Raw genomic sequence first — 25,119 nt, forward strand, 5'->3', positions numbered from 1 at the left:
ATCAAAAACCTTCGAGTCGCGTTTCAAGAATTCTGTTAAATTGCAAGCTTGCCTTACTTCGGTCCGCCATAAGGGATACACGTCAACAATTGTCCAAAATTGAACGTGAACTCTATAAACTTCATCTGGAACTCGCTAAATCATATCCAAAATTCACTGCCCTTGAACAAAAGTCTTGGTCTAGAACGGAGAATGCAGTTAACTGTCATAAAAACACCCTTGCAGTTAAATTCGAAAAACTTCTTTTACAATCTTCCAGTTCAAGTAGTTCAAAAAATCTTCCCATTGTAAACATCAAGCCAATAGTTAATATTTCTAATGTTAGTCTTTCAGAAGAACAAGAGAGAATTCTAAAATATAATTTTAACTTCTCACAAACCTGTAAACCCTCGATTCCAAAGATTTTAGCTCCTATCGAAAAAGCTTTGAAGTTCATTTCAGATTCAGATTCACAGAAAGAAGTAGTTTCAGATTCACAGAAAGAAATGATTAGGCATCTTATCGCTCATAACGTGAAATTCAATAATAAACCTTTGAAACCAAATCTAACTGCGAGAGAAAGAGCTACATTGCGTGAAATTCATTCTAACCCGGATATTATTATTTCAAAGGCCGACAAAGGTGGCCAGATAGTCGTCATGGATAGGAACACTTACATCGATGGTGTCACTAAACTCTTAAACGAAGGACCATATAATCCGATCCCTAAAGATCCTTCACCTTCGGATTTGTCAAAAATAAAAACTGCGATCAAATCTTCGCAAATCATTTCAGCCAACTTAAAACATTCACTTATCCCATCTGTTGCGAATTGTGCCAGATTATATGCTCTTCCTAAAATTCATAAAAGTGGTATTCCTTTCCGCCCTATTGTATCAAATTTAGGTACTGCCTCATATCCATTAGCTAAATATTTAGTTTCTAGATTTTCAACTCTATTAGACAATAACATTTACACCATAAAAAATTCAATAGAGTTTGTGAAAAAAGTTAAAAACATTTCTCCTAGTAATTTACTCATGGTTTCTTTTGATGTAAAATCATTATTCACCAATGTCCCAGTGGAGGGTGCATTAAGATGTCTAGAAACCAGACTTCACGAATTTCATTTCTCTTGCATCGAAATTGATGAGCTAATTTCTCTCACTCAACTCTGTTTGAAACAAACACATTTTGTTTTCCAAAATAAATATTACAAGCAAACTGAGGGATTAGCCATGGGAAGCCCCCTCAGTCCCATCCTGGCTGATATCTACATGCATTATTATGAATCAAAATTGTTTGAAACTTTAAACTTCCCGGCATGGTTCCGCTACGTAGACGATACTTTTACTCTGTTTGAAGGTAATAAAGATGATTTAAATAAAGTTCTTTCAACAATGAATTCTATTGATCCTGCTATTCAGTTCACTTTTGAACTTGAGACTTGCAATTCTCTTCTGTTTCTCGACATTCTGGTCACACGTAACACATCCAACTTCAGTACTACGGTTTACCGTAAACCTTCATCGGTTTGCCTTCCACCACACTTTAAATCATGTCATCCGACTAAACAAAAGTTAGCTTCATTTTATTCCTATGTTTTCCGTGCTCTTCAAGTTTGCTCCTCCAAACTAGCCCTTGATGAAGAACTAAAGTATTTAAAAGCAATAGCTATTGACAGGGGCTTTCCACCCAACATTATTAATCAAGCAGTTAAAAAATTCTCATCTCAATACACTAAAAGGCACAATCTTGTTTTAGGAGATTATAAAAATTCTGTTGTCATTCCCTTCTTTCCATCAATTAGCTATAAAGTTGCACATATTTTGCAGAAATTTAACTTTCGGGTTGTTTATTCTCCCATCAATAAAATTCTGAGTTCCATACTCAAGGACCCCATTCCGGATATGAATTCCTGGGGTATTTATAGGATTCCTTGCCAGTGTGGTTTAATTTACATTGGCCAAACTAAGAGAGCCTTAAAATTTCGCGTCAAGGAACATGAGGCATATGTTAGAAAAAAGGAAACACAGAAGTCTTCTGTTGCTCAACATTGTTGGTCCGAAAACCACACTTTCAGTTTTTCTGCTGCCAAAATTATTCAAAAAACATCTTCCATTGGAGAACTGGATTTTCTAGAGGCATTTCACATTCATAAAAATCCTTCTGTTCTAGTTAACGATCCTAATTCCAATCCAAATTTGCCTTCGGCCTTTAAAGAAATTATGTTTTAGTTCTGGTTTTACCAACAGATGGCGCCACTTGCTTATTCTTGTCCAGGCTTTCTTATCTTATCTAATCATTATTTCCTATCTTGTTCATTTGCGGTTTTGCAGCTGAAGATGGTGGTTCGGTAAAACCATCGAAACTAGTCCTGTGAAAATTTTGTAAATATAACGCTGATTTTTGTTGTTTGACTTCTGAATTAGTATTTATTCGGCGTGTTATTGTGTCTTAATTTTTTTAATGCTTTATTCTATCACATTTTTTAAAAATTATTTAATTAATTTAAAAACAATTATTAATTCAATGTTTAGAGTTATGCACCTCAGGAAAAAAGGGATCCTTCATGGAGGACTTTTAATGGAAACTGGCTCATATTCACGTTAATGTGGGTAAAGTTAATTTTTACCCGCATTACACCTATGCAGCCATTTTACTTGCTGAGATTCAAACCTGGGTTGAACTACCTTGTATTCAGCAGCAGGATTCACTTTACCCTTTGCACTGTCTTAGTATATAGGAAATATTTTGACCTTTCGGAAAATAAATGTGTTTCATGATTTCTAATTTACTGTGAGCTGGAAGTGTCCCTTTAAATTCAAATATTCTATGAAGTTTATTATCACAAACAGATTAATTCACTGAAACCTGATGTATAAATAATTGAAATTTTTTCATTATGGCTTCAAAAATGATTGGTTCTCTATTAACAATGCTGCTTACAAAGCCATAAAAACTGAGGGGAGGGGGGAGGAAATCAATATTTTTTTCATAATTATCTCCCTAATACTGCAAAGCTAATTATACTATGAAAAAGATGCTTTAAGTGCTTTAAGTGTGACCTTTGTCTAGTGGCATAGCAGCAGCCTTTGCTAGTGCTTTATTTGCTGCTGCTTTCAATGTGCATTAAAAAATCTATAAAATGGACACATGACCTTGCAGCAAGATACATGAAATCTCTGTCTTCATTTCTGAAACAAAATTTTAATTCCAGCCTTCTAAAATAATATTTTACTTGTTTTTCTGTCAGCAAATTTGTTGATGACATTTTACAAGTTTGTTCATTGATTTAGAATGTATATTAGATTTACATATACAGGGTTCATACACATTTCTGCACAGAAATTAAGAACTTTTAAGGACCTTTAATGAAAAAAATTAAGAACCTATGAGCAAATGAGAACTGAATAAATTCAATTAAAAATATTTTAAAAACTGAATAAATTCAATTAAAAATATCTATGCCTGAATTTCAGTTTTGTAATACCATTCTAAAATTAAAATAGATCCCTAAGTATGACACATTATTATTAAATATGAATTAACATTGAAAGTTTGAAATTAAAGTTTGAGAATAAAATAAACTTTATGCAATTTACAAGTAGCATTAAATATATTTTACTTATAATAGTTGGACATATTTGAAATAAGATAAGTAACATTTATATTTTACTAATAGTTAGCTTTATGTTGATATTTTTATGTCTCATTTTGTCACATACTTGTTCAGTCTAGAGGTTTAGTAAATAGCAGGTAGATTTCATGTCAAGCGCCGTAGGTTAAAATGAGAAGTAAGATCATAATCAGCATGATTCATAACAAAAGACTGAATGTTGTCACTGCTTGTCTAGAGAAAGACCTGCTGATTAGAACAAACCTGAAAGGCCTGTTGTAGGAACAGTTGGCAAGTTTTGAAAGTGTTGTTGTTACAAAACAGTTATGTCTTGTAACAACAACACTCATCAAAATATTTATGTGTAATTTTAATTTGAAGCCTTCCCAGTCATTTTGGCAAATTTTTATCGATTTCCTTCTCTTTAAGCATCTTTTCTAACAATCAGAAATTTTTCTCAATATGCAAACCAATGCTCTGACTAGTTTCTGCATGCTTTATCTGCTAACTTATCAACCTCTCCACAATGCACCTCTATGAGGGTTTACTTGATCTGGTAAAAGTTAAATAGTTCCAATCCCCCCTTGATAGATGTGAAGCAAATTATTGCTATGTCTGAAAGTAACTATAATATCAAAGGCTTAAATAAGCCTCTTATTTAAAAAGAACTTAGAACATAAAGGCATGTTCTGATGCTAACAAAATCAATTACAGCTCATGGTGACGTTATTAAACAAGAACAGTCAAATTCAATCTTTTAGTGGTCAAAGATTATACAATTTAATTTTAATTTAAGCTGGCTCAGTAACTCTATCATATGCGGAAATAAAAACAGGAAATTCTAGTGAAGACTAAAATTATGAACAACTGGGTAATTTACATAATAACTGTACATATCTTTGAAGAATAATTTTCTTTGTGTATTTAGTTTTCTTCTTCAACAGGTTTCCTTTTCATTTTAGAATTTTTGGATTTAATTAAAGATTTCTAAATAAAAATAAAATTTAAAAAAAAAGTGCACTTAGAATGCATAGAAAAAGCGGCTAATTTTATTACTTTAGTAATATGAACATTCAGAAGAAATATGAAATATATATGGTAAGGGTCGGTTACAGAGCTGGTGTGGCAGAATTTTTAAAATTCAGTGACACGCTGAGCAACAAAATCTAGAAATGGCAAAACTTTTAGAATTTAGAGCAGACATTGGAAGCAGAATTTAGAAAGGCACTAGGCAGCAGAAAGGTTGCACAGAGATTGCATCAGGAGGAAAAATGCCTAGTGCCAGCTCGGTGTACGATACATTAAGACATATTAGATGAATCTTTTAAAAGCCTAAGTTTTCAATTTTTTTCATTAATAAAAAAATTCCTTTATATAATGCCTACCCATGTGATAAGATTATAAGCATTTTTGATCTTTTCCATACTTGTGTCTAGTGAAAAGTAGAAAAAATAAAAGGAAGATAAACATGTTAAGAAAAAGATTCTAGTATCAGAAGTAAAGCATTCAAATATTATATTTTCATTGTTCTACCAGACGTTCTCCAAAAAGAAATTCTTTGCAAACTTTGTGTAAAATACATCCATTATGTGATAATAATATGGAGATATTTTTTTATTTTGTCTCCTATCTCTAGAATTTTCTAGAAAAGTGAGTCTATAAATCTTGCCTTCAAATTCTTTTAAACTTTTGAAGCTCCAATGTCTAAAATTCTAAACCAAAATTATCCCTACCAATTCTGTAATAGCAGAAAGCCAGAAATATTTTGGAAACAAAAAGGAGAGAAAAAGTGTAAAAATAATTTTATAGAGAAAACTGATGCATATTCTGAATATTCTGATACGATTACACGGGAAAAACTCTTACCATGAAAAAATTTTAACAAAGACATTTTTAATTTAACTATACAGCTACTTTTGCTTTTGCTAAGAACTGTTTTGTAAATTGTGCTTTATACATACATTTTCTATACATTATACCTTGTTTATTTATTAGACTCAAAATACTGTATTATAAGTTGCCAAAATAAAACTTTATAATATTACAACGAAAAATAAAAAATTTTTATTTTAATGTTATTTTTAAGTATAATTCCAATATATTACTATTACTTTAGTGAAATTTATCAACATTACAATTTTTTAAAAATAACTGTTGAAAATTTCCCAGATCTCCAAATTAAAAACTTTTTATACAAACTGATCTTAAAATCGCAAAAATGTTTATAATTCGCCAAATTCAGAAGTGTTTAATAAAGGTGAAAAGTTGTTTAAGAGCTCTTAGAAAAAATGAATTTCGAAATGCTTATGTTTCACTTCTTCCTTAGAAACTCCAGTCTCCCACCATTTATATTAGAAACAGGGACGAATTATAACCCATGAACCCATTCAAAAGATAACCATATATGTCAGTGAATCGCCAAATATATTACTCCAAAATGATAATTCACACTCAAAATGGCAGTTGTAAAAACAGACATTTCTGATGATTAAAATTAAGGACCAAAAATTGATTCCAAAAAACTTAAGGACTTTTAAGGACTCTTAAGGACCATACAAACCCTGATATAGTGTTGTTTTAACACAGGTATTTTGACACAACATCGGACTTGACCGATTTTTCTATGTATTTTGATTCTATGAATCAAATTATGCCACAATATCAAATTTTGTACAATTTGGTGAAAAACTTAATGAGAAATTAAAAAAATCATCTTGGCACACTTTTTTCAGTTTCTGCCAAGGTTAATTAATTCACTTGGCGAAATTCTTAATTTATAGTAAACTATTTTCCTTCCCCTTTCATTGTGCATGAGCGTAAAAAAAAAAAAAAAAAAAAAAAAAAAAAAAAAAAAAAAAAAAAAAATGGTTGCTTTGTTCATTCTTTCAAATAATTAAAACAAACTGTGTAAACCACATTTTGTGTTATTATTGCTTACAAATAAATATGCCAAATTTCAAAACATGCAAATATATATATTCATATACATATATCTTGGGAAATTTTAAATAAATTTTTGCAGATGTGCCTAGAAATACATCTACTTTGAGATAATAGCAAAAATGTTGTAGCTTTTAACTCAAAAATGTTTTAAAAAATTTATACAAATTACTAAAAAAAAGAAAAAAAATTTAAATAAATTAAAAAAAATATTTGTGAATTTTATTTGAATTGAACCTAAATTTCGAATTCTGGAAGAAAGAATCAAGTAAGTTTAATAAAAAAAGATACTAATAAATACATATCAAATTAAATTAAAATTGAGGAGCATTAATTTTGAGAGCCAATTTTTTTAAAACCTATTCTTGTGATTTTTACAGAATGTGGCATTTTGGCATAGTTTGAATTGTAGAATCAAAATATGAGGAAAAAATTGGTGCATCATTTCAGAAAAAGTCTGATTTTGTGTCATGTCAGAATACCTATGTTAGAGCAATGCTATATATAAATCTAATGTATATCCTAAGTCGTACTTTCAAGACATGAAAAATGCAAGTTAAATTTCATCAATCGGACTAGTGAACTGGAGACATAGAACATTTTTTGAATGCAAGATGTACATAAAGCTATATCCATGCATACTTGATATGAATATAACACAGTGTCCCGAATATGATCCAATTCTGAGTTTCTAAGTCATTCATGAATAACTTTAATCTTCTTTAATTCCCCTCTGTAGGCAAATAACTATAGCGAGTTTTGTGGCAATCCAATAAATCCTTATCCAAGTTTTTGATCCAGAGATTCCTATGACTAACCCTTATAAAATTATGTTTCAAATGAAAAATAGCACTCCAAAAAATATGAGAAAATGGTTCCAAAAATGTATTGTTCGATATGGCAAATGTTACAAACTCGATGGCACAACTGCAAATCTTTTTGCAAATTTTTACATTAGACTAAAGAAACCATTCTTTAAGTAGTTTCATAACAAGTATTGTTTAAAGCTAGCTATTGTTTGAAATAGTTGATACAGGAACTTGAGTATTTTGATGAGAAATGATTAACTATCGTTCATCATGATTTAAATCTAAATATGGAAATAGAAAAACTACAACAGACAATCACAGTGCATATGCTTATCACTTAGTGTACTGAAATTATTGTTTCTCACAAAGATAGAGATACTTTCATCCTTGGAGGATTTGGTTGATATCCAGTTTATAGATCAATTTACAAAAATCAAAAATTATTATTTTTCAAAACACTGAGACAGTAAAATCCAAAAGCAGTGAAACAGTGAAGAAAAATACTGATTAAGCCATTACTTGGTACATATTATATTTGAAATAATCAGAAAATGCAGTTTAATTTTAGTGAAAACAAAGTTGAAACATTTAACAAATTTTCATGGAAAAAAAAATTTAGGCTGAAAATTTCATCAAAATTCAGTTCTTATGAAGGAGATCAATGGATACTACTATGTAAGACTCCCAACTATTATTCATATTTATACAAGTTATAAAAAATTTCAAAACTGTTTATGCTAGCTGATACTATACCTTTAATTCTTATCTGAATAATTAAAATTCACTCAATTTCAGGGTGGGAGAACATAAAAAAGAATAGCAAGCCTCTACACACACCTCACCAGTAAGACAAAGATCATATTTAGTATACAGCTGGAATGCACCTTTCTGTGGCACATCTGGCAAAGTTACACTTTCATCAATTGCTATCCAATTCCAATTCCCACCTAAAGTTCAAAATAAAGGGTAAAAACAATGAGGAATTTATCAGATTGAAAATATGCACAAGTAAAACTATGAAACATAATAAAATAAGTTTAATAAACATAACAAAATAAAACTTTTGCATCATATTTTTTTCATAACATACTAATAGACCCTAGATGTCCTAAGAGGCAAAAACACAAATTTTAACACACTCACACAACTCATTTGTTGCAGAAGGATAATCAAAGACATTAATTTCAAGTGATAAAAACTTAACAGGCTTGTTTGTTTTCTTCTTAGTATACTTTAGTATACTTTTAATAATGCACAGAAAAAGATCTTGTATCAGTCTTTAAAAGTGACTCAGTAACCCATATACTGACAGCACTATGTTCTTTTTTTTTTTTTTTTTTTTTAATTTTTATTAAAGCACCAACGGATTGGGTTCTTGGGCACTCAAATTAAAATTTAAAGCCATCAAATAAACTTAAATGTATTTTAATACTATCATCACATAAAAAGCTGCAGATATACTTAACTAAATTTTTTACTAACAAATCTTCTCAGATATAGTTCATCTCAGTTTGTACTAAGGAGTTTGAGAATTTGCTCATTTATGCTAAGAAGTCTTTTTAACGTCCTTCACTAAAGAATGATGGCTAAAGTGTCTTAAAAATATTGCATTAGAAATGGTATTATATGTTCTTTCATACAAATTCTACATACACAGCCATATGCATTCAGTTATCAGTAGATAAGCATTTAGCTACACTGCTGGAAATTTATAAAATTGTTTTTATTATAGTTCCTGATGTTCTATGATCTTCATAATTATGCATTAGTTAGCAACAAAATGAAAACAACTTTTATGCAACTATATTATTAGAAAAGAGCCTGAAATACTCTGCCCCCCCCAAAAAAAGTACCTTCAATGTTAATAAACCATAATATTATTTAAGAAAACTGAATTTGTTTATGTGAAAGCCAACTTCATCACTTCAGTAAAAGTACACCACAGTGAAGAAAATTTTCTCTGTAAAGGATCATCAAAATACAACACCAGTTCAAACAAACTGTTAAAAGCTCATGTTATCTCAGATTGAAGAATGTTTAAGAATAACTTTATTCTTATAGATCAGCTGATACAAAATAATAATTTTCAAAATATAATTAAAAATATATTTTATTATACAAAATTATACTTTAAAGAACTAGATCAAGATAATTTTGAATTTTAAGATACATACACTACATACATTTAATACCAAAAATTAAGTACTAACAAAAAAAGCGAAAGCAGAAAAGAAAAAAATAAAATAATACCTTGCTTAGAAGGAGGTGTAAAAATTAAAGTTTTACTATGACTTGTAAAATTAAGTTCTCTTGCAACATGACAAGCTGTAAGTGGGGCATCACCAGTAATCATCATGACCTAATAAGAAATAACTTTTGTCAAAAAATACTTTAATAATAAAATATTGTAATGCATAATAACATATATTAGATGATTCTTTCTGATTATCCACTGTGCCTGAAAGGTATTCACCAGGCTATGCCACCAAAATAGGGATCATGCATGCAGCTTGCAAGTGCTGATTTCCACCTTCAAATTCAACAAGTTTTTGATGTTTCTGTTTCTGCTTTAAGTCTTTTTTTTTTTTTTTTTTTTTTTTTCTTGTAAGGAATCATAACAGTAGAGTTTGCTGACTGGTGAAAATGAGAGTATTGCATTCTTAAGAAATATGATGTTTTACCCAATAGTACAGAATGATAAAATTAACATTCCATGAAACTACTTCTTAAAGAATCAAATTTTACAGACTGAAATTTGTGTGTGATGCCAACTTTGCAGAATTCTCCGACTTTTTTTAAATGAAAACAGATCACTGTGTACATGAGGAGAATAACTGTGTAAAATATATATTTTACACACACACTAGTGTACATACACTTTACACACACACTTACCTTTTCAAGAAATATATACTAGTATTTCTTGAAAAAGCTAAGTATTTTATGATGTATATATGTTTCTTGCTTTTTTTAACTTTGTTGATTCATTCCTCTTTTATGTATTCTTAGTGTCTAATTTCAAAATGACTGTTGCCTTTCACATATTAGCCTAGTAAAAAATTATTGGGCAACAAATTGACAACTTTTTGGAGGGAAAGACCAGACAACCATATAACCGGCCAGTGCAACCTATATTTCAAACTTTTTAAATTGAAGAAGAAGTGTAATTGTAAAATGGTCCTATCATTGTAAAAAATTTAACTTTAAATATTAATGCAATATTTCGTAAATTTATATTTGATGAATAGCAATTCAGGAATATCCCTATACCTGCAAATCGGAATAGCAGAGAGGGAGGAAAAATTATTATTAAATTTTATAAACTATGCAAGCAAAGTGATAACAATTCTTAACGTATGCAAAATACAGTTTACTTTTAACAGTTGAACCAGAAGAAAAAATCCCTTCTGTTGTTGCTCACTGCAAATACATTTAATACACTTAATTAGTTAATAATATATGCACATGCAGTATAAGTTTTAAGAATATTATAAAAATATTATTAAAATTTTTATTATTAAAATTTGGATAATGTTCGCAATCCTAAGTTTAAGTAAGAAAATTTATAATGTTTTGACTATAAAGAAACCAAGCTTGCATAAAATTGTAACAGCAATAATTCTTTGTACATATTTACTAGTAAAAGATCATACTTAATTTAGTTCTACTGGTGTTTGTTTTATGCTAAATTTGCTATGTGTGTTTTTTAACTTTCTTAAAAAAAAAAAAAAAAAAAAAAAAAAAAAAAAAAAAAAATAGAACTCACATGATGACTAGCTGCCTGAATTTCCTTAATAACAGCTTTTGAGTCAGATTTCAGAGGACAAGAGATTATAACAAAGCCCACAAATGTTAGTTTCTTTTCAATATCATCTCTAGTTAGTGCACGAACCTAAAAAAATGAATCAAATATCATAATTAGTTTAAATGAATTCACTAAAAACAACAAATGCGATAAATTCATGGTTTTATATTCAGGGCTCCAATTAAAAACAACATACGATATTTACTATTTAAAATTTTATTTAAAAACTGCAAAAAGACAAATACAACATTTTGAATCTGCAGGAAAAAAAGATCTTGGTAATTTAGATATATTTTGATCATAGAAGCATTCACAATGTGTATAACAAGAATCGCATAAACACACACACACACAAAGAAAAGGCTAGCTCATTTGCTCGATTTAAAATTGGACTGAACTATAAGTCAATGCTATTATCCCACTTGACCAATGTTGGACATGTTTAACAGCCAGATAGACTGAAAGTTGTATTTTTGTCTCCTCGTTATAGTACTAAACATCATATGAACTCTTTTGAATATCATTAACAGCTTAAGAAACTTTACCAAAGAAAAACAAAGAGAACTCTTGCAAGTCTGGCACACAATGTGGTCTTATTTTTTGTATCATCAGCTCAATTTCCATTAAAGTATATAATTTATCATTTTCTTTATTTCTTACTTTGAACTGACCTTCTTCAAAAACAGCATCTTGTACTTGACCCACGTACAAGGTTTCACACATCACTTGTCTTATGTTATCTTCAAAAACAGAAGAAATACAGTGTCTGGGACTTCAAAATGCCACAGAAACCCTCAACTTCATAGCCATCTTAAAAATTCTCTGCAGTATTGAATGCCATTCAGAAAAAAATGTAGTTTTTTCTCATACTTAACCTTTTCAATGCTCTTTTGTATCTGTTGCTTTGAGCTGTTTTCTAGATGTTATAAGGAAAAGTCCTAAGATACAGACAATAGTTTCAGCTGGAACAGTAGTGACAAATTTTAGTCATTAAAAATTTTAATGAAAAAGTTGGAGCATGGTTTTTTTCCTCCATTTAAAAAATGGAACCCTTGAAATTATTTGAAAATTATCAGGAAATATAAAAATACCCGACTTCTCATTCGGAATCTTATCAGGCCAGTTTAATAAAACACCAACTATGAAATTCTGAAATGATGTTCATTTCAATTATAAGATAGTACAAAAAAACTTTCAATAATTCATTATTTCATTTTAAATCAATAATATTAATATGATGATGATGACATATATCTAATTACATTATTTCAAAGTTACTCTCCTCTTTTCTTAATTAACCAACATCATTAATTTGTTCATGAGTTTATCAAATCTATAAATTTTTATAGTATAAGCATATTGGGAAATAATGATGTGAAAATGCCTTATAGATTATAGATTTTGCAAAAATACCAATGGAAAAACAGATAACCTTCTATCTATAAAACTATCACAGATGTTTCAGATTTTTGGTCTAGCCCATGAATATATACCATATTTAACACTTAAAACACAGGTCTGAAAAGATTCATGAAATCAAAGCTTCACTGTAATTTAATAAGATCTATAATATCAGTAGAATCGTTAGATCACACAAATATTTTAAAATAATAAAATTGGGCAAATATGAATAATTCTTGGTTTAAATACTTTTCTTTTTTTTCTTAAAGCTGAAACTTTACATATTTTTAAACATATACTGTTATATAAAAACACAAAACTTCAAATACTATTACATACCTCTTGATGAGATAAAATACCCAAATCTCTTCGACCTAAAGCTAATATACGAGCACCTCGTCTAGACATCTCAGTATATGTGTCATCATAGTTTGAAGGAACTTCAGAAAACTAAAAATAAAACCTTTAAATTAAAAAAAAATGTACAAAAACAATGAAATAAATTTAAAAAACAAATATGCTAAATTTTAAAATATTCATTAATGTAATAGAATATGATGATACATAATCCAAATAAAAACCCATCTGGACAGTAGATTAACATTCTGAAAAAAAAAAAAAAGCAAACTTATATGACAATTAACTAATTGTAAAGAATAAAATATGTATTAATTTTTTTATAATTAAATATAGTTTAACTACTTTAATTTTAATAAATGATGAAAGTTATGATAAGCTATATAACATAGAACCCTCTACTCCAAGTAACAAAATGACTTTTATCCCTCCCCTCCAAAAAAGAGAAGAGGTTTCTGGTGAAGAGGGATATATCTCTGATCACTCTTGAAATTAACAGAGTTTTATTCAAAACCCACATCAGTCTCAACTTGCTTTTTTGCCAAATAAAATTTCATATTCGTGTAATTCCATCCCATTAAATTTATTTCTAAAATATTTCCCTTCAGATAAAGACAAATAAAAAATGAAGTTACACTGAAAAGATATTAGAGTTATCCAATATGCAACAAAGCTTCATAATACAAAAATGTTAATACATACCATAACACCTTTTTCAAAAAAAAAAAAAAAAAAAAAAAAAAAATAGAATACTACTTTCATTTCTGATGTGAAAAAAAAACTACAATGCAGTGAAGCAACTTTACCATGAACAAAGACTTAAATGTAAAAAATAAAACTTTTTTAATAAAATATAAGATAGAAACACAGATTATTGCAAGAAAGGTACTTACCGAAAACCATTTTTGCCTATTAAAGAACAGATGCCAAACTATGGGATTTTTACCAAAAAATGAAAAAGTCTTCTTCAAACACGCTGGTATTGGTGTAACCTTGATTACACGTGTTAGTTATTACTCTTGAGTAAAGACTCCCCTTTTTTCCCCCTCTAGCAGGCATTTTCAGGGGGGGGGGAATGATTAAAATTTGGGACCTGCCTACTGCAGAAGAGTACTGATTTTTTATTATTATTTGAGGCAAAAAAAAAAAAGTATTTTGCATGACTTATATATTTTCTCGCGAATATTAAAACCTAGCGAAAATAATTGCTTTTACAATAGATCTCCTTAATAAAAAATAATGGAAATTTTTAATGAAAAATTAAATATAAATAAATTATAATATAATAAATTTGAAAGAAAAATAAGAATCTAAAGTTTTTTTCCTTGTATTTAGTAAATGTTTTTTTTAGTTCGGCGTGATTGGTGCTGTCTCTTGTGGCCGACGGGATTTTCCAAGGGTACCGCAAGAAATTAGTTTCACAATTTATTTGAACAAAAAAAAAATAAACACTCTCTCTCTCTCTCTCTCTATATATATATATATGTACATATATTATCACTAAGAAATTGTAAATCAGACTGAGATAGGGACTGTGAATCAGAAAAAATGAGCAAAACTTTTATTTTAGATAAATTAACCTGCATATCAGACTTATTCAAAAAATATTACTTCAAATTCTACATAATAAGACTCAGCAACAGCAGCAAATTTACACAATATAAAGAAGTCTACATATTTTGAGAGATTTTCATGAAAATTAATAAATACTACAAAATTAATACCATTGGTTTTAAGATTTCAGGAGCTCCTTTAACTGCAGCTATATACGAAGTATCAGATGATCCAGGTGGATTGAATCCAGCAATAACAGACATTCTTTTCAAGGAATTGGAAAAATGAAATCGGTGGAATATTTTTAGACCAGCCATTTTTCCTTTACGTGGAACAACAGCATCACCTTTAAGGAAAAATTTATTTTTCAGTGTATCATTATAAAATATGCATATTTAATTTTTAAGATACGACAAAACATATTAAAATTTAATAACTACAGTCAAAAGTCTTTAATCTGGACTCGTCGGGACTTCGGCAATTGCGGATTATCGATTTTTCCGGATTATAGATCATCAGTTTAAATCTGGTAAGATGGCATGCAGAAATTATAAAATTAAAAATATGAAACCGTAATTTATGAAATAAAGAGCAATTATGATCTAAAAGGTATCAAAATTGACAAAAAAAAAAGCTTTATATTTATTTGTTTACTTTATTAAACATTTCTTTCAATGCGCGCATGCTTAAAGCATACATTATGCATAGTCGAAATTAGAAAATTGCAATTAGAAAACTATTTGATGCGTATTCGTGATATTTATAATGACGAGGAATTTGATTTAAATCATATCAAAGATGGAGTACATCGAGATGAAATACTACATTTAGTAAGGAATTATAAGCCGAACAAAATAAAAACATCTGCCCTGAAGATAAGGATAGTGAGGACAGATCAACTTCCAGTTCATTGCGCGCCGCGTCGTTCCCTCCTCCTCAGAGCAGTGTGAAATTGATAAACATATTTCGGAATGATTAGAGAATCAAAGGATATGCCTTTATACATTTTTTGCAGCAATTCCACTTTTTGTTTGATGGACAATGAAACATGCTTTCGCTTTGTAGATCCTTTGGTAGCTCCAGAATCGGAAATTCTTGACATAATCGAAAGTTCAAGCTTACTTTTATAAAATTGCTGTAACAGTCTGCAAAAAATAATAAGCCGGATCCAATTAGAAGATTAAGGAACAATGCAATCTGCAACATTAACTGAAATAGATAATTTTAGCTTAGCTTATAACATCTATTATACATTAAACGCGCATGCATAAACGTTTATGCACATGCGTAGATACATATGCACATGCGTAAAGGTATTATGCGCATGCGTTCGTATGATATGCGTTGACGCATGCACAGAAAGTTTGTAGCTTTGAGATCCAGATTATGGACGTCTGGATTAAAGACTTTTGACTGTATTACATGTAAAGTATATCGAGACATAAAAAGGAATACTCAAGTACTTACAGACAAGAAAATAGCAATTAAATATAAATACAAATACCACTGAATATTCTATTCATCATCAATTTCACTAACCTGAAAAATTAATTTTATGCCTATACAATCCCCCCCCCTTTTTTTTTTTTTTTTTTTGAAATTCCAGAATCTGAACCACTTATTTTAAAGACTTCACAATGTTCAGAATTATCAAAGGCATCATTATATCACATTTTTAAAATAATCTTACAATAGTTTCTTGTTTAACTGCATCTAATAATGCTTTGGAGTATATGTGTATTCATTAATTTATTTTTAAATCAGTAGGTCTTTAATTCAATTTTTAATAATCAGTTCAAGCAGGCTTAAATTTATATCCCGATACCTGAATACTATGTAAGGCATGAGTTGTTTAGCAACAGTACTTTTTTGGGGAGAGCGAAGACCATTTTATACGTCAGCTTTACATTTTTTATGCATTTTCTATTTTATAAAAAAACTCTTTGACATTAAATTTTGAAGCGCAAGGTATATGCACGTTAACAATAAAGGGAGAAAAACTATTCCCACATCTTATAAGCAGTGCAGGATTTACGTATAAGCTACACAAGCTATAGCTTAGGACCCTCCCTTTCTTGGGGGTCGCCCAAAAATTTAAAATATAGTATAAATAAAGTATTAAAATGTAGTATAACAGACTTATAAAGGGCCCCATATTTCAAATAGCTTAGGACCTATTCAAGTCTAAATCCGGTCCTGCTTATAAGTTTTAACAAATAAGAAAAAGAAGTAATAACTTTTCTTAATTAATTTGCTACATGTTTTAAAAGCAACTTCCCAGCATTTGTTATGATTCTACACATAAAAAAATATTTCTACTTCTATTGAAATCGGAAAAGTCAATAATAATTATACAGAAAGGTATTCAGAGATTTAACACTTTGATGAGTAACTTCGGATTTCTCATTAAATATCTCAAATGCATTTAAGCGAAAGAATTTTAATACTGGAATAACAAATAGAATGATAATAAAAAATACATCATACAGTAATTAAAAATAAAACACTTAAATATTTTTTATCTTGTTAATTATCGTTAAATAAATGAACATAATACATTATCAAAATGCAGGAAAAACTATTGTTATTCAGAGAAACAAAACTGAATGTTAGTAATCAGAAATGTTGAACTCATGAAGTTATTGAATTAATTTTAGTGAATAATTTTAATACAATATTGCTTTTGAATCAAAAGGCAATATTTTGTTACAAATTTTGTGCAATAAAAAAATAGGCATATTCAAATCAGAACAGAATTTAATACCCCTTTTTTCGTGTCTACAACTGCAGAATTATTTCATTCATAAATAAAAGTAGGAAATGGATAAATGGAATATACTGTGATGGCCATTACAGAAAATGATAGTAACTATTTTACAAAAGTCAAAAATTAATTTGAAAAATATCTATAATGATAATTTCTATATGACTTAGTCATTCATTCACTTGGATAAAATAGAATATTAAACACCTGAAGGCCAAAACGTTACTGTATATTGTCTAGTACTGAAAATAAATTACCTTTAGTGAGATTCCATTCAACAGCAGTCAAAGTTGCTTTTTCCAGTGGATCTCCTACAATACCATCATCCATTTGAACTAGAGAATGACATGTTGCAAGGACCTGTACAGTTTCTGAGGGTATTTCATTTATGGAACACACCTTTCCACTCTTACTACAAAGAAAACATTTATTAATCCAAATAAATGTATATTATTCACTAAAGGTTTATTTTTTGAGAAAGAAAAAACTGAAAGCTAAAAGCTAAGACTCTTCCTTAAGCATTCACAATTTGTTTCCTCTTCATACCATGAATTTTAAAAAAGTTTTAAGATTAATTCAAATTAAGCAATATGCCTATTAATCATTTATCAAAATAACACCTTTACATAAGCAGACCGGAAATATAAAGCTTATAATTATAAAATAGATCTTTCTCATTTTTCATTCACGAATTTTAATACATAACAAAGATTCCTAAGCATTCTAAGCATAATTAATTTTTAAACATAAGCATGCACTCCTAAAATTTAAATAATATTTTCAATTGATAAATGTTTCAAATGATAATTACTTGCAATTATCATTTTACTTTTGGGAATGTTCTGCCATTATAAAATGACTAAATGTTCATCTTTATAAATATCTTTTAATGTACTCTGGTTAAAAATCCGTCGGCTTCACATCGTGCACCCTGTTTAAACTAACTAACCTATCACCTTTAAGTAGCCCTCATTGATGAAGAAGTAAAAAAGCATTTTTGACTTGGTGATAGGTGCAAGTTCTTGAGAGCTTTAGAAATAAAGAGAGAAATGGAGCAAAAAGTATTTTCTAAGACTAGGACTAAACCAGCTTGGCTCTAGTGTAGAATTAGGTGCCCCTTCGATTGGCGACAAATTTTGTTCAATTTTGGTGATGAGCTCCCATTTCTGGTTACCATGATAGCTACCATAAAGCTGCTCATAATGAAGATATCACTTTTACACACTGAAAACAAGTTTCACAAGTTTTTATTTATAAAGCTTTGATTTTGTTTAACACTAAGCTATTAATACGACTTTACAGCAAAAACATCAGCAATGGAACTGAATGATGTGCTTCAGTATTCTGTCAAAATTATTACCTTTATTAAAAGGTAATAATAACTACTTGCTATATTAATATCTAGAAGGTGAGAATTAAAATTATCATTATTATTATTACAAGGCAAAATGATTACATTTTTAACCAAACAAAAATCTGATCTTGCTGCTCTTTTTTAAAATGACTTAAAATGACTGTGCCATTTTTCAGATATTTTCGAGAAACTAAATGATATGAACTTATCTCTTAAAGTAAAAATTAGCAATGCATTTACTTTATACAACAAAATCGAAAGTTTTGTTAAAAACATCAATATTTGAAAGACAAACATAGAAAATGTTTTCAACTGTTTACAATTTTATAATAATAACAAAACAAAAAAACTTCAAATTTTAATTGCAAAAATTATGAAAGTTCACTTAAAACCCCTAGAAACACAGTTTTACAAATACATTATATTGAATTTTGATTTCAAAAAGTTTATCTTGGATTCAAAACCCATTTTTGATTTACATTAATGAGATTAATGAATCACCTGCTCTATAAATGCCAAAAGGAATTTATTGAGCTACTGAAACTTAAAAACAGAATTTCAAACAATCTTTGAAACGGCATTAAACGTTCTTCTGCTATTTAGCATTGCATACTTACGTGAAACCACTTTTTCAGCTTTAACATTTATTAAATCCAAATATCAACACTGAAATATGTTGAAGATGCTGTATCTCCAGCATCATCAAATATTGCACAAAGATTTAATTTGCTATGCAGCAGAAAACAAGCATATACATTCCATTAAAATGTGATTTTCTTTCATTTATTTTTGTATACTTGAAAAAAAAAGGGGAAAAAACCCTAAAACTACTACATTCCCTACATAAATTGTTTACAAAAGAAATAAATTACCTATGGGAAAATATTTAATTTTATATATTTATTTTATATTTAATACCTCAGGTTGCAAAAACATCTTGATGATAAAAAGGTATCATGAATGAAAAAAGATTTAAGAAGTGCTACTCTATAGAAAAATACAAAATAATAATCTTTCTCAATAAAAATAGTAAATTTCACAAGTTTTTATTTATAAAGCTTTGATTTTGTTTAACACATTTTTTATCATGATGTCACTGATGAGATCTATAGTGTTTCTTTCACAGTACAAAAAAGAAACTAGCCTGTGAATTTGGACAGATTCTGAAAGTGCTGTTCATATGAATAATAAAAATAGTAAAATAATTTAGAAAGAACAGAAAAACAAAATTGAAATAAAAAAAAAAGAAAATTAAATTACAAAACTGAATCTACATTCATTATAAAAATAGCATAACACAACACTATTTTTTATTATTGCATGCAATAACCTGTTTTAAAATTTGGGTGATGAATGGATAAAATCAAAAGAGGAGCAAATTTGATCTAATCTTGCTGAACTTTAATCTTAATTTATACACTTTAACAGTGTTAAAAGTATTCTTGTCCATTTCTTCCAGTTTCCTCTTCCAGTTTCTTCTTTCACTTTCCTGGAACAGACACATTTCCTCTGCGGAAGGGCGAACCAAACTTGGTTATAAACATCATCATAAATAAAGTATGAAGTGTTTGGCAGGTACTCTTCGGTTAACAGGACCAGATTCAGAAATGTATGGATGGATGGATGGATGTGTTCATGTGCGCAGTCATATATTACCACTTGTGAATTAAGTACAAATTCTCAGAGACAAACTGATAATTTTGTATAACAAAAGCATCAGAGAAAAGAACAGTTGCAAAAAACAAAAGAAAGAAAAACCTGAAAGAATTCAGATTTTTATGTTGCACCAGAGGATTTGTTAAGATATTTTACACTCTCGCTGAGCTCAGAGCAGTTTCCCAATTTGCTCTTGGAATTACCAGGGGTGTTTGTGGGACCCCAAAAAATCCCCTGAAGTTTTTACGGACTTACTACTGACATTTTGGAGTTTCAAGAAGGGGGGGGGAGAGAAATGAAAAATTACAATTATGAAGTATTGAATGACCTAATTATAAAAGTTCAATGAATTACTTTTTTTTTTGCAAAATTAATAACCATAAACTTTCAAACATATACACTACATTTTATGTAAATATTTTAAATTACCTGAATTAATTCTTTTAAAAAAAATTATCTACTTTCTGCTGCTTTTTTTTTTTTATTTTCTGATGTTTGTGGGCTTGTCTTTCTTTTGTGGTGAACTTCATAATTGCAGGAAGGTTGACTTTTATTTTCCTCATTTACAGTTGAAGAAATTTCCTCGAGAAATGCACATGAAGAGGTAGAAGCAGTTTGCTTTTCTGCTAATGTAGAAGGTTTTTCAGAGACTTTTATAGGTGACTCATCTGAAATACACGTTTTTAAGTCCTCTTGATATGTTTTCCAACTTCTGTTCATATTCAGTAAGAAATCTTTGTAAAATGGATCAGTCATTGGATTTTTTGAGCCATATTTTTCACATGAGGTTTCTTTAGAAGCCATTAAATCATATTTAATAGTCTGCACTGCATCTAAGGAATCAATCTTAAGAGAGGTTCTATACTCAGTGACAATACTCAGTGTATCCATTAAGTTGAATGCACTTTCCACTAATGGGCCATGGAAGCAGCTAAGGCAGGCTTTGACCAATTTAGCCAATGCAGGATACTTATAATCATTTGTGAAATCCTCTTTTAAATTAAAAACTTTAGACCAATATTTATCAATTGTACATTTGACTTGATTTCCACTTTCATCAGATGTGTAGAGCATTTCTTTGGTGATATCAATATCACTCTGGTATAACCTTATTTCAGCTTCTACTTTTGACTTTTCATTATCACTAAAAATATGGGACATAAAAGATAATTTTTCAAAAGCTAACATTGTACTGGTTTTACCTCTTAGCTCTGGATCTAATGCTGTAAAACTAATTAGATATGAATTTTTAAGGGGTAATTTCTGTTTCATATGCTGTGCTGTATTAGTATAAGCTTTCATCAGAGAAATTTGGAATTCTTTTGCTATTGGATGATTTTTTGATAATTTCTTCAGGAGAGTGGAAGCTTCTGCACCAGTAAATATTACTTTGCTAGGTAGATGGAATTCTGGATTTGTGACATCAACCTTTAATAAATCATTATAAGATGTGCACTCTATATTTTCTGGCTTCATAAAAAAAGAGAAAAATTTTGCCATCAATTTATAAATACTGGAATGTATTAAATGAAGCATTGGTTTTTTTTTTTTTTTTTTTTTTTTTTTTTTTTTGTTGCAAATAATTTAATATATGTGTTGAACTCTGGTAATACTGCTGAATATAATGCCATATGCAATAAAGTTTTGTTTTGCATAACAAATAACCCATTTAGTATTCTTTTCTTCCGAGCTAAAGCATCCTTTGTGAGTTGTTGGGAATGCAAGCAAGAATACACCCCTTCAACAATTTTTTTCTGAGCTGCAGAAATATTTCTTTTATTGTATACAGTTTCAACTTAAGAAAAATAATCGCCTTTATCAGTTTTATCCAAGTAGTGAAAATAAAATGCAATAAGAGCATCCCACAGATCTTTGATTCTTTCGAAAACACATAAAATGTGCACCCACCTATGGTCTGGTCTCTTCAAGGGCTTAAGTTTTTTAATGGCAAGGGATTCACAGATTTTGAAAAACTTTTCTCTTTTACTGCAGCTTTTCATATCAAAATAGATGTCATCAAACAAATCTTCTAAGTATCTATCAAAACATGAAGCAAATTTTTTTGCACAATTATTAGCTGTGTGACATGTGTCACCATCAATATCTAATAAGTGGGGTGCTTTGTTTGATCGTAGTCTGGTTTCAACACCTTTTTTTTTTTTCCAGGCATAGTGTTACATGAGTCCATTAATACACTAATTAAGTTTGCCCATGGAATATTATTATCTTCAATAGTATTAACAACTGCTTTAAAAACAGCTTCTGAATTGCAAGATCCCATCTTTAGAGATGCAAAACGATGAACTACAACTTCATTTTGATTGTTGTCATAAAACTGCACCAATATTGCCAGTATACTTTCTTGAGCATTGCTAGTACTTTCATCCAAATTGAGAGAAAATGGAGTCTCCTTTAAAGTTTTATTGATATTTTCTTTAATAGTTTTTGTGAGCCCATATTTTCTCTTATAACATGCAGTATTCCTGGACATTTCCAACGAGTTTAGTGCTGTCTGATCGCAGCTCAACTGTTTGCAGAGTTCAATTAAATTGGGAGCTACATTGAAAGAAAGAGAATTCTCGGCGATAAACGAAGTTATTAATACCTCTTGGCGTGCTTTTCTTGTCACTATATCCAATGGCCGAGCATCAGTCTCCAGTAAGTCATCAGTATTTTTTGAATTAGCATAATTACTTAAAGTCATTGAATGTCTAATGCACTTTGAATATTTTATGTGCGTCACAGTTTTAGAATGATTTGTGAAAGCCTTGAATCCTTCCCCACCATACTTCAGCAGTGAGTTACAAAAAACACAATATGCTTGTCCAGCAACATTTATTTTCTTGCACCATGTGCCGATGGTTTCCCCATTACCATCTCTCCGTTCGATGCAATTCCACCTAAATGCATTCCGGACACCTTCTTCTAATTGTATAATATCACTATTTATATCGAGAAATTTCATAGTGAAATTCTCTTGCGTACATAAATAAAAAAATATTTCAATAAACGAAACGAAAAATTTACACGTGCATCAATAAATGAAACAAAAATTTTACACAGCGGAGAAAAAAAAGTTGAGAAGCGATCAATGACAAATAGCTAATACGGCGAAAAATCCCCCTTCTCTACTTATTGACGCCACGCCAGGAGAGATACGACCTTTGAACCCAGAGTCACGTGATCGCACATCTGGTCGAACGAAGTCTCTCCCTTTTTTTTTCTGCCGCACCTACTTGCCGAAAAGAATACAGAAGAGAATGTCCGAGAACAGGGGGAATGAGTCATAACTTGCAATAAGGAAAGAACAAAAAAGAAGTTTTTTCCCCCTTTTCACGCATTATCACTGCCTTTGGAGAAAGAAAGGAAAAGTTTTCACCACACACACTGACCTTGCGTTTTCTGCTTTCAAAGCAAACAAAATTACCCAGATCAAAATAAATAATTCATTATTATTCCCACTTCCTTTTGAGATCGAAGTCCAAAATCCCCGGAATTCCGGGGTTTCCCCGGAGCACAAACACCCCTGAATTACTACTGTTTATTATTATTATTATTATTATTTTATTAAACATTGCTTTATTTGTAGTAACACCAAGTAAAATTCAATAGTAAAATCACAAAATTTTTAAAAGCAACACATTTTTAGAATTTCCTATAGTGTGTTAAGTGTCACCATTTTCAGTCTTTTCAAATTTATCATATTAATGTTTTCAGTAAGATATTTACACAGATTTTCATTTTTTTATCATGCTTTTTAACTTTATTTATTAAACATTATTTTCTTTGCATTTATGCCATATAAAACTCAACAGTAAATTCACAAAATGTCTTCAGATGTACACAGCATGTTTTTAGAATTCTCAATAAAATGTCAAGTGTTGCCATATAATTTTACATATTATTTGTTTAAAAATACATGGTGATAACATTTGTGGCAACATTATTTAGTGTTGTCATACCTTTTTTATATTTGCTACACTATTTCTTTAAAAATAAGACACTGCAATAAAATTTGGTGTCAACATCCTTTTATTTGTGTTAAGTGCATTATACTGTATATATTTATACATATATATTCACTATATTATTTCTTTAAAAATAACAAATGGTGATAATATTTTGTGGCAACATCCTTTAGTTTGAAAATTCATACAGATAAAAAAAAGTGAGGATTGAGAATAAATAGCACTTCATGTGTTAAAAAAGATTAATTTGATAAACACATACTTACTCTAAGCCTGCAACACCTTCAACTACTAGGTTATCACTAGTAAGAGTTCCAGTTTTATCAAAGCAACATATTTCAACTTTCCCAGCAAAAGGAATTCGGAATGGTTCTGTACAATATACATCTAACAATAGAAGCAAAGAAATTAGCAGCAAATCATGTTGACAAATAGTAAACACATGAAAAAAAATATATATATATAACAGATTACTTACATAATTTTGATAGTGCCAGCAGTGAAGTATTTACAGCCAGGGAAAGTTCTATTGGAAGCTCAGGTGGTACAACAGATGTTAATATTAATGCACACTCCAAAAATAACTTATATCTGTTCCGTTTAGGATCTTCTGCACCTAGCAAATTCAATTAAGTATAAAATAATTATAACATATCAGGTAAACAATAACGCATAATTAATTAATTATTAATTTGCACTATTGCTAGGCAATGTCAGTGCTAGCAAATAAAATATACCATATTAATTCTTTTTATCAAAGAATATTTTAACACTATTATTACATTAGCTAAGCTAACTAACACTAAGTTAGTTCTGGAATTGCATGTGGTTATAAAATTTCAATATTATGATTCGAAATGTGATTCAACATAAATCTCAACATGGTGTATCATCAATACCATATTTTCTCATG

At 29.5% G+C, this 25,119-nt stretch overlaps 1 protein-coding gene across 2 annotated transcripts in view; it reads right to left on the reverse strand.

Moving 5' to 3' along the window:
* LOC118195582 (endoplasmic reticulum transmembrane helix translocase) overlaps positions 1-25,119 on the reverse strand; it is a 58,677-nt gene that overhangs the window by 13,912 nt on the left and 19,646 nt on the right. For both annotated transcript variants that reach the window (XM_085825914.1, XM_085825912.1), the window contains 8 exons: positions 24,685-24,822; positions 24,473-24,593; positions 17,486-17,640; positions 14,635-14,810; positions 12,893-13,003; positions 11,114-11,239; positions 9,598-9,706; positions 8,185-8,294 (listed from right to left, as the gene is read on the reverse strand). In XM_085825914.1, the coding sequence (XP_085682040.1) occupies positions 8,185-8,294; positions 9,598-9,706; positions 11,114-11,239; positions 12,893-13,003; positions 14,635-14,810; positions 17,486-17,640; positions 24,473-24,593; positions 24,685-24,822 (1,046 nt within the window). The remainder of the gene's footprint in view (positions 1-8,184; positions 8,295-9,597; positions 9,707-11,113; positions 11,240-12,892; positions 13,004-14,634; positions 14,811-17,485; positions 17,641-24,472; positions 24,594-24,684; positions 24,823-25,119) is intronic.

The sequence above is a fragment of the Stegodyphus dumicola genome, chromosome 10 (genome assembly GCF_044657685.1).
Source record: "Stegodyphus dumicola isolate Sdum_Otavi_A_Nest chromosome 10, ASM4465768v1".
In the NCBI taxonomy this organism is placed as follows: domain Eukaryota; kingdom Metazoa; phylum Arthropoda; class Arachnida; order Araneae; family Eresidae; genus Stegodyphus; species Stegodyphus dumicola.